Source organism: Lotus japonicus, chromosome 4 (assembly GCF_012489685.1).
Source record: "Lotus japonicus ecotype B-129 chromosome 4, LjGifu_v1.2".
Taxonomy (NCBI): domain Eukaryota; kingdom Viridiplantae; phylum Streptophyta; class Magnoliopsida; order Fabales; family Fabaceae; genus Lotus; species Lotus japonicus.
The window spans coordinates 73,098,210-73,108,562 of record NC_080044.1 but is presented as its reverse complement, the minus strand read 5'-3'; the positions used below and the strand labels follow the sequence as shown (position 1 = coordinate 73,108,562).

General features: G+C 34.1%; 2 protein-coding genes across 17 annotated transcripts; one reads left to right on the top strand and one right to left on the bottom strand.

The window, feature by feature from the left end:
• Positions 1-1,595: 1,595 nt before the first annotated feature.
• LOC130711855 (uncharacterized) lies at positions 1,596-5,019 on the bottom strand. 15 transcript variants are annotated; one of them, XM_057561622.1, is made up of 8 exons: positions 4,556-5,019; positions 4,314-4,456; positions 4,008-4,101; positions 3,053-3,119; positions 2,699-2,854; positions 2,553-2,616; positions 2,075-2,167; positions 1,596-1,981 (listed from the first exon to the last, which is right to left on the bottom strand). In XM_057561622.1, the coding sequence occupies exons 2-7, from the start codon at positions 4,396-4,398 to the stop codon at positions 2,076-2,078; spliced, it is 558 nt and encodes a 185-aa protein (XP_057417605.1). In that variant the 5' UTR covers positions 4,399-4,456; positions 4,556-5,019; the 3' UTR covers positions 1,596-1,981; position 2,075. The 15 variants fall into 15 exon arrangements, 5 of the variants coding, with proteins under 5 accessions (XP_057417605.1, XP_057417606.1, XP_057417607.1 ...); XM_057561623.1 differs by having other exon boundaries at positions 1,596-1,959; XM_057561624.1 differs by having other exon boundaries at positions 2,714-2,854; positions 4,556-5,018.
• A 1,000-nt stretch (positions 5,020-6,019) lies between these two features.
• LOC130715780 (dual specificity protein phosphatase 1-like) lies at positions 6,020-9,398 on the top strand. 2 transcript variants are annotated; one of them, XM_057565897.1, is made up of 5 exons: positions 6,020-6,236; positions 6,311-6,446; positions 7,496-7,616; positions 8,476-8,653; positions 9,017-9,398. In XM_057565897.1, the coding sequence occupies exons 1-5, from the start codon at positions 6,120-6,122 to the stop codon at positions 9,062-9,064; spliced, it is 600 nt and encodes a 199-aa protein (XP_057421880.1). In that variant the 5' UTR covers positions 6,020-6,119; the 3' UTR covers positions 9,065-9,398. The 2 variants fall into 2 exon arrangements, with proteins under 2 accessions (XP_057421880.1, XP_057421881.1); XM_057565898.1 differs by having other exon boundaries at positions 6,023-6,236; positions 8,476-8,621.
• The last annotated feature ends 955 nt before the right edge of the window (positions 9,399-10,353 follow it).

Below are 10,353 nucleotides of genomic sequence, written 5' to 3'. Positions count from 1 at the left end.
GGTTCTCTTTGGTTCATGAAGATAGGATTTGGGTGGGTGTCACTCCATTTTGTATTCAGACTCAAAGATATTATGTCTCTTGTTAATGAAGGAATTGCTCTGTTTGCTGTCAAAAAAAATATTAATCATGATTTTAATTACTCCTAAGTAACTTATGAAGTCCTATGAAAAACTGATATTAACCTCATTATTGAGTGTGTAGCTAATATTAATAATGATCGTAAAAACAAAAATTGGTGAAGGTCAAAGGGTTAGTTCAATATATTTTTTGTACATCGGAAAGAAGTTCAATATTTATTTAAGCATTCATATCTCAAATGTAATGTTAATGATTAATATTAATATTAATATAAATCCAAAATAATTCACCATGACCTGTGGAGTTCTATAATTAATATTAAATTTCTAATTTAATGGGTAGTGAATTAAAAAATTTAGAGTAGGAGAAAGGGTTGCTAAAGACTAATATTATTATTAGTTATTATTCAATTAATAATTATGTAAATCCAAACTAATTTATATGTGTCATATTGAATTTCATAACTGATATGAACTAAATAATAATAACCTTGTTTAAAATAGAATAAGGATGTAGCAGCTGGACATTAATGGGAGGTCTTAAACTGTTAAATCAAAATGTAAGGTATTAAACTAAATAAATTGATAAAAATGTCTTTAAAAAGCATATTAGTTACATATTATTTGCTGTATAGTTTACCCATATGAAAGGGGGTCATAGTTACAGTTTTCGGAAAAAAAAAGTTATAACATTAAATATTACAAATAAAACCAACTTTGGAGTGCCTAATAATGACATAAAAACCTTTCACATATACTTTCTATTATTATATAGATTATAATTTATAAAATAAAAAATCTTAACATACTATTTCATTTTATTTGTGAATTGAAGAAAATAAAATACAACAAAAATTTAATTTAAAAAAAATGAACTATAAATATTTTAAAAAAATGCACTCGATATTTTCCAAGATTGAAATTTAGATTGGGATTTAGAGAGACTGATCCACTCAAAGTGCACCTGATATTTTCATTTTCTTGGATTGTGATCCGTTAATAATACACTGGGGTATATCAATCATATTAAGTTCATAAATATTATAATGATTGAACTTATGGGATTGTGTTCTAAATAATAAAATAGGAAAAAAAAAACTACTCATTGAGGAATTTGAATGTTAATGACATTCATATAAAATTTATTAGAATCTTAATTATTTTTTCACTTACTCAAAACAAAAGTTAAGTAGGCTAATTAACATTTGACTTTCAGTTACAATTTTATTTCAAATTTCAACCATTAGCCGTTTTTAATAGCAATTAATATAAGTTAAGGAATTGAAAAAGGTTCACCACTAACTTTTAAATGCATTATTTATGTTACCAATAAAAAATTAATTTACATGTGCACATAACTTTTAATTCAGCCATTATTTGATAAAGAAAAACAATGAATAAAAACTTATCTTTAGCATCAAGACAAATAAATAATAAAAACTAAGAAATAATGAAAGGCAACTTATATATTGAAGAAGGAGGGATAGAAATATGCAAAATTGGCTAGAAAATAAATATACAAATGACAAAGAATATTTCCTTCATAAGCTAACTAACAAATAGAAATCCAAACTGAAATCTGCATCAGGTGCAATTCATTTGCAATGAAAAAGGAATGTGATTTACATAGACCTAGCTCCCAACTTAAAAAGAAAAGAGGAACAGAAAAAAGCAAAGAAATGTTATCAAATTTAGAACCCTTTAGTATTTGCACCATCATGAGAAAGTGCTATTGGATTGCTGGTAGTTTTGAGCATAATAGTTCCACTTCCCTCGGTTCTGAGAGTAGTTGAAGGAAGCTATTCTTGGAATGAATTGCTAGCCAATGCAGAGGCGAAATTCACATGTTCTTCCCATTCTTGATTGAAAGTTTGAGTACCTCTATTTGATTGAATGTTTGAGTCTATTTAAATGGAGAACCAATAATAGCACATCCTAAGCCAATATGAAATACAATAAACAACTGTACTTGAATGAAGTGGCAAGTTCATGTTACCTTAGAAGCATCCCTTTTCTTTTCTTTCATGACAATGGCGACTGCTGGCTTTTCTCTGTAGCAGATTCAAAGTCACTTTCTCGAATGGGTTTCCTAGAATAAGATAAAAATGAAAATGATACTATCAAGTCTTTAAATATAGCTGAAAGGGAATATAATTAATAGAGAAAGATATTTAGAACTTCACAGCTTTGCCATTATAAAAAAATCTGAGACATATTTAGAACCACACTACAATGAGAATAGTTCAACACCAAATAAACCATAAGCCCAAATAGCCATGACTTGAACTTGGTCAACCCCGGACCAGCAAAAGTGATTCAATTGTAGTTAATCAAAATGCTACAGAGACATAGAAGATGACAGAACAGTGTTAGACAATTTCAACTTATACTTTTTCATACTTTCCAAAATTTGAAAATGGCAATTAGAAAACTGAAACTATAATAACAACAAATATGGGTAGAGCTATTAGTACCTTGCTTAAATAGTCCCGAAGCTAACATGGGTGGATAAATTGCCGGTGTTTGTTGAGTTTTCATCTGTGAAACTTTTGAAATGAGTGTGTTGCTTGCAGGAAAAAGTATTGAAGTGAAGATGAATTAATAATGCAGAAAACTATACCTCAGGTATTAGTACCTTTCTTTTTTCATAATGTAGCCTGACTCTTGGACTGAACTTGGAGATGTAGTGAAGAGAGCATATGTTGAAACTGAGCTCAAAACCACACTTGAGCCTAAAGAAACACTTGAGCTCAGAACCATATATATGGTAGTGGAGCTGATAGATGATGATGCAGAGTTTGTTATATTAGCCAGTGATGGGTTATGGAAGGTAAGATTTGACAAATAATGAACTATGCACACACCTTATGGACCATATTTTTGCACTTCTTACATCTGTATATTAAATTATTCAAGGTAATGGATGCCATCAGAAATGTAAATTGTAAAGGAAGCTTGGTCTGCAACAACAAACCTTACAGAAGAGGCGCTTAACAGGAAAAGCTGTGGTGATACCTCTTGTGTTGCTGTCACAGAACACACTACGAAAAGAAATAATCACTCGAATTAGTGTGAGGTTTTCTAACACATGAAATCCAATTTTAAAGGAGAAAGAAACAACAATCACAATTAAAAAAATTGAACTGAGAATATAAGAAGTTGTTTAACATATATGCCTTTTCCACACACATGATCAGATTTCAAATAAATTCAAGAATAAATAAGAAATTGAATTGGGAAGAAAGATAAAATTAAAAATGAAAAAACTTGAATTTAACCAATACAGGAAGAAGTGAACTTGACTGCTTCAGAAAATTTGAAGAAAATTTTCAATCATGCAACTACCTCCCATCATCGGGCAAAAACCCCTATACCTTACTCCTTCCACTTCCGGTCATTGTCAGACCTGGGAGAGCTTGGCTTTGCTATGAAGGAATCAAACCATATTTTCAGCCAACATAGCCACATAATTATAAATGAAAGAAATTAATAGATGCGAAGAGAAAAATCAAGGCAACAGTGTGAGTTTATCTATGCAGAAAAAATAAAATGTTTGGAGAAAAGGATGGTTAATTGAGGACATTAAGGGATTTGAATCGAAATTTTTGAAACAAAAGAATCCATCAAACATGCAGGTCATATTATTTCTTCCTTCAAACTTACGCATCAGCAAACGAATTGTGTTTATAGCTTGAGTAAACCCCAAAAATAGAAAAACACAAAAGCATAAAACATCCATTCAATTCAAACCCAAAATGCAAGCATGGGTGACAGTTCAGATGAATCAAATAAACAAATTTGAGATGAACAAATGAACCTTCACCGCGGAAATGAGAAGTCCACCTAACGCTCCTAAACTAAGGAAAATATGTATCAGGAGGAAGAAGATAATCACAGAAGAACAATCAAAAAGTTAAAGAGAAATAAACCTAACACACAGATGAGCCCAGCCAAGGCGCACAAAAGTGGAGGAGCAAAAAATCCAAGACGGAATCAGTGGTGCCCGTAACATAAGCGACAGAACTGAAATTGCACCAGAAAAGCAAAAAATTAGAGATTAGTCTGAAATCGAAGTTCTCGTGCTGGAAGAGACCTCTTCCTCTAATAATCACATAAATTCAAGTCAAAAGCATACTGATAAGAAAACCCAGGTAAGAAAATAAACTGAGGCAGAGAGAAAGATTGGATCCCTAAACATTCAATAAGAAAATGAGAGAAAGAGTCGGTTACCATACTGTGTTGGTTCTTAGAGTGATTCCCAATTGCAGCGGAATAACTGGCGAAATCGTTAACGGTATCCGGCGATGTTATAGGGGGCATTGGTTGAAATGACTTTGCAGCTTTCAGAAAAGAAGGAAATTGATCATACCCACCTCACCTGAGTTGAAATAGAGCGGAATCCAATTCAACAAAGTGAAATCAGTGAGAAAAAGGAAAATAAGGGACATTGCAGAGATTGGGGGAAAACAAAACGCACCGTCCGAAACAAAAAACCATAGGAACTCTCCAATTTCCAATTTGATTTATGTCTTTCACGTTTCTCACCCTCTCTGCACACTCATTCAATTTCGCACCCTCTCTGCAGACTTATCACAACAACGCCATCTTCATCGCAGGTGTGAGCATTCCTATCTTCCATTTCGTTCGTTCATTCCTTTTTCTACAGACCAAGCACACCAACTTTTGCCGTCGAAACAGCGGCGGGTCGCACCAGATCGGAGCTCCTCCGCTGTCTCACCCAGTGCCGCACGACCTCATCTCTTCGGCTGGACCCTCTCTCTCTCGCACGGCTCTGCTCTGGTGAATCTTAGTCGTATGTTTTTTTGTTATGGAGCTTCAGAGAAGGAGAAGGATCCGAATGATAAAGGGGTGAGAAAAGAAACGGAAGAATAACGTGAGAGAGGTGAAATGAAATGCGTTTCAGTTGGAATGGAAAAGTGAAACGGATGGAATTAAAAACCCAAATCTTTGTCAATCAAACGCCTGAGATTGAATCTAAGGGAAATAAAATGTTTTTTTACCAAAATATCCATGCCCAACTTTCATAGTTTTTGAAATAAATTGTTGAACGACTTTTTTGCCCTCAAGGCTGCAGAAACTCTGCTTTTATATAGATTATAGATTATAGATTATAGATAGATGTGATGAAATTTTGTCGCCTCTTATTAAAAAATATATATCAATTCGTCTTTTTTGATTGGTATTAAGATTGTTGGGGGGGGGGGCGTTATTTCACATTTATTGTTTGAAAATGTCAATAATATTCTATTTACCCTAGCCACGAATGAGGAGGCCTAGTGTGTGAAAATCATTCTAGCCACCTATAAGTATGCATCAAGGCAAGTTATTAAATTAACCTTAACAAGTTAGAACTTTTTGTTAGTTGTAACGTGCCACAAGTTTGTTTTTATGAGCTTAAACAACTTCCTTGCGATGGTTGACTTTTGATGGGCGTTGCTTCTCTTGCGTGGCCGCATTACAACGAGCAGAGTCCTTGCGATGGTTGCCTGCAGCTCCAATTCCCGTCCAGCATCCAACAATGGTGGAAGACTCAAAGCGGAAGAGACCAATTGTTGGGGTGATCAAAATTAACAATGACGCGTCGGTTAGTTCGCTTGGAGTAGCTGGTCTTTGTATGGTAGCACGGGACACTCACAAAGAGGTGTTCCTTATTCGCATTCTTTCTCTAGTGTTGGCTGAAGCTTAGAGCCTCCGTTGGGCAATGTCTTTGACGGTTGATCTAGAACTATGTTTTTCTTCTTTCCTCTCTTCTTTTCTTTTCGCATCACCCATCATATATCTCTTACTATTTCTTAGTCTTCTTTTCCTATATCGTAGATCCATGAAGTGTAAACACAACATTTTCCTTTATTTTTATTTGGCCCGTTCTAGCTGAGCCCAAAACAAAGTCACTTGTTTCACAACAACAACAACAACAAAAAAAAAAAAAAACAAACGAATGATGATTATCATTGCTGTCGCGAGTGTTGAATTAAATTCATTCATGGCAATTCGATTTCTTGTCTGAAGAATCAACAACAATGGCGACAACCTCAGAAACCCATGAATCAATAAAGGAAAAAGCGATTGCTCTTTTGCGTGCCATGAACGCTACCAGAATCCTCAAAGAGGACGATACTCCTTGCAAAATTCACGAGGTACCTTTCTACTTCGATTCACTGCATTCTCTGAGTTTTCTCCGCTGTTACTGTTACTGTTTTGCATTTCGCAGGGTCTCTTTTTGGGTTCGATTGGCACAGCTAACAACAAGGATGCTTTGAAAAAGGTCAATGTTACTCACGTTTTGACAGTGGCTGGTAAATTGGCACCTCCACATCCTGGGGATTTTGTCTACAAAACTATTGATGGTAATGTTGTTTTCCTTGAACCAAGTTTGCTTTGGATTTCTTGTTGGTTTTTGGTTTTCATCAGTTGTGATCATCTAGGAGCTGGTTTTGACATTGATGAGTGTCATGTTGTGTTGATTGGATTTTGGTGAGCTTTTGATTTTGTGGGGCTTCTTCATGACTAGTAATTGAATTCACCGTAAACGGGACTAAAATTGTGGCTGGAATTGAAGTATTTACTAAGATCAGGGCTGGTTTTCCCTGAATATAAATGTCGGAGGCGGGGTTTGGAAGTATTTATCTTCATGAAACCCAAACCCAACATCCTAATAGTTAAATTATAATATTAAATAAATCATTTAATTGATGTTATCAGTTATCTCCCTATTTTAGAAAGTATGATTTGGTTACCATTTTTTTTTACTATTTTAAGGTTCTCAATATCCATTCCTATGTGTTACTTGAGTTGGATTCTCATTGATATATAATGTATTTAAAGATTATATCAGTGATAATAAGCAAAAGAATAGGGAACAAGGCCGGGATTGGTATCCCTTACCTTAATGGCGGTCAGGATTGAGTACCTACTTTACATCGCCGCAAGGATAGGGATAGGTTTAGGTGTGGTTAGAAAAAGTGGGCTCAGGTTGAGAGCAAAACTGTCCCTTCGCCGCTCCGTTGCCATGAATATTTGTGTACTTTAGAAGTTAGAACAGCAGTTCTGTTTGCTAACCTAGAAGTGTATGCTTTGGATTTCAACAGTTTAACATGCAGTTGCCGTCAAAATTGTATCTCAGTTATTGTATTTTGTATAACCAGATAGCTCTATGATAGATGTTATCATCACAGTCACAGAATGTCAATTGCCTTCTGACTGATTCATAGTATGTGTTCTATTAAAGGAGACTGCACAGTTGTTGCTTGTAATAAAGGCTCTTTATCATTCTATTGATTGTAATCAAATTACTGAATAAACTTGAGTGCATGGTGCTTATTTTCCTCATAAGTTTGTTTAGCATCTAGTACTGCATGCATACTGAAGTTATGATGTTGCTGGAAAATTGGAGCAGTTGCTGACAGAGAAGATGTCAACTTAAAAAAATATTTCCACAAGTGTTTTGATTTCATTAATGAAGCCAAAAGTCAAGGTGGAGCTGTTCTGGTTCATTGTTATGCTGGAAGATCAAGGAGGTAAGTTTCTGTATTCCTATCTCTCTCCCTTTGCTTACATGGGGTCATGTCCTGTTCTTTGTGAAGAATTTTTTTCTGTAGACAAGTGTCTCAAAATAACTTTGAAGCCCGTCTCATGTCTTAATCATTTCATTCCTTTTTTGTTTGGTTTAAACTTCTGGCTTGTTGTTTCTCAAGCAGCCTGGAGCTGCATTTAGCTTATAGGAATATCAATTAGGTTTCTTGAAGTCCTACTTAACCAATGACTTCTGGATGCTGACTCCTAAACAGTAATGAAATAGAAAATGGCACATGTGAAAATAACATGTTTTAGCTGTACAGTTTGGAAATCTTAGATAATTTTATAACAGACTCTACCGGGCATGACATTAGTCTTTATTTTGCTTGTATTTATCTTTTCATGTATAGTTATATAATAATATTTCCTGTAACTTGTTGTAATGAAGTTTTTAACAAGAATTGCAATAATATAGGTGTGATGGTATGTAGAACTTTGGATATATTCGTTGAGCTAATGTCAAATTGTTTCATATGGAACTGACAAATCTCATTGTAGTCTTGAAAATTAGTGATATGATTTTGTTGAGTTCAATTTTTTTGTTTTAACTCTATCCAATTTTTGGTTTTTTACATTGTTAAGAATTGAGCTAGACCTGTAATTTCTTAACATCTGTATAATGGAGAGTTAGGGATGTAGCTTTAATTTTAAGAATGATAAACTATCTCATTGACCAGCATTTTACTAACTATGTTCATATCGGAACTTGAAAAAATATGTATGTTTTTTGTTCATTTGATTGATTCCCTTTTCATCAGATGAACTGGGAAAAATTGTTCCTAATTTGTTTCCATCTTCCAGTGTTACAATCATTGTGGCATATCTGATGAAGACTCTTGGAATGAGTTTATCTGAAGCTTTGAAACATGTAAAGAGTAAACGACCCCAAGCAGCGCCCAACTCTGGTTTCATGCGTCAGCTGGAGGACTTCGAAAAATCTCTTCAAGGTGCCTCTAAATTGCATTATTTTTGTTTCAAGGTACAACCTGACTTGGTGCATCATTCATAAATGCATATTATATCAGCCATCAAATAAAAGATGCATTTACACCTTAAATATATTTTCTATTGATGCACCTCGCACAAAGTAACCAACGAAAACTTATGCATTGCTATCTAAAATGAAGTCTCATGATTTTCAACTGATGAGCACGATGTTTGTATTTCATAGAATAATCTACTTCGGATTTCAATTATACTAGTGTTCTCCTTTACATGTTGTCTTTCTTTCATTTTGTTCACTAATGGACTCGGCATGTTTAATATACAGCTGCTAATTGGAGGTAAATTGTGTTTACATGCCCCTAATTGGACCTAATTTGTTTCTGGAAACTCATTGCAGTGTCTGAGTAGAGAACATGATGGTGATTCATTAGAAAAGGAAGTGTAGATAAGATTTATTGTAGCTAGGGCAATCACATGAAATGACAAGGAAGCTCGAGTTGGATGGTGGAACTGCAACTTCATCCGCAGGTGCGCAAATCCCATTTTGAAGAATAATGAATTGTAGCTGTGTTCATCAGTGATCAGCCTATGTCTATTCCATGAAATTTTTAATTCAAACTGCCTTCTCTCTTTCCATGTAGTTTCTCTGTGCTCAGAAGAGTGGGGGAAATTAGAGCCTCATTAGAGTATTTCAGTTTTATATTCAAACTTGATGCACCTGAAAATACTAATTGAGTTTTACAAGTGGATAATACATGATGGAAAATTGAAAATAAAAATGCAATATACGAAGTAATAGTCCTACTTCAAATCATGTTAACAAATTAAAATCTCATCTAGTTACCTCGGCTCCTTTTGTTCTTCAGTCATGTACCAAAAACCAAACTAGAAATGGAACAAAGCCTTTTCAGATACAGAGGTAACCAGGAGGGATAATGGGCTTAACTTCCATTCATTGTTGTTTCATTTTGCAAGTTCTAACATTTTTCTTTAAAATATAGTTCTTGGTATTACTAAACACAGAGAAATCTTGATATGTTTCTTGTTTAGTGTACAAATACACATATTATATTATAATTTTTTTATGAGGACGTAACTTCTTGTAATATACACCTTAAATTTGCTAATTAAATTTATGAATGAGTTTGTTTATGAATAGTATAAATAAAGGTGTATTTATTCTTAATTCATATGATTTTTTAAACTCTTAAGTTCTCAAATAAAAATGTATAAAAAATCATTTTTCGTTATGTATAAGCATAATAACACTACTTTGATTACATCATAACTATGTAATTGTGACATCGATTTTTATTATTGGAGCCTGTTGGGCCAACTTTGTCGTTTGCCTCTAAAATCACTCAGAATGGACATATATAAAAGAGAAGAGGAAAAGAAAGTGTCCATGTATTTTTTTTATTTTTTTGGTTAAATAGGAGCCCATGATTGAACCCGTTGCTTTCTTCTTTTATTTGTTTTATTATCATGAAATGAAATGTGTCCTTCCTCAATCAATCACGGGGATAATGGGTAAATAGCCAAGTTGGTCCTTGAATGTGTCAACCGCCTTCAAGTTGGTCCCTAAACTTCTAAAATGTCTCCCGCGGTCCTTGAATGTGCCAAAAGTCATTCACGTTAGTCCCTCCGTTAATTTTAGTCAACTAACGGAGATGATGCGGCTGTTAAATGCTGACATGGATGGTTAAATGTTGACGTGGATCACATTAGGCAATT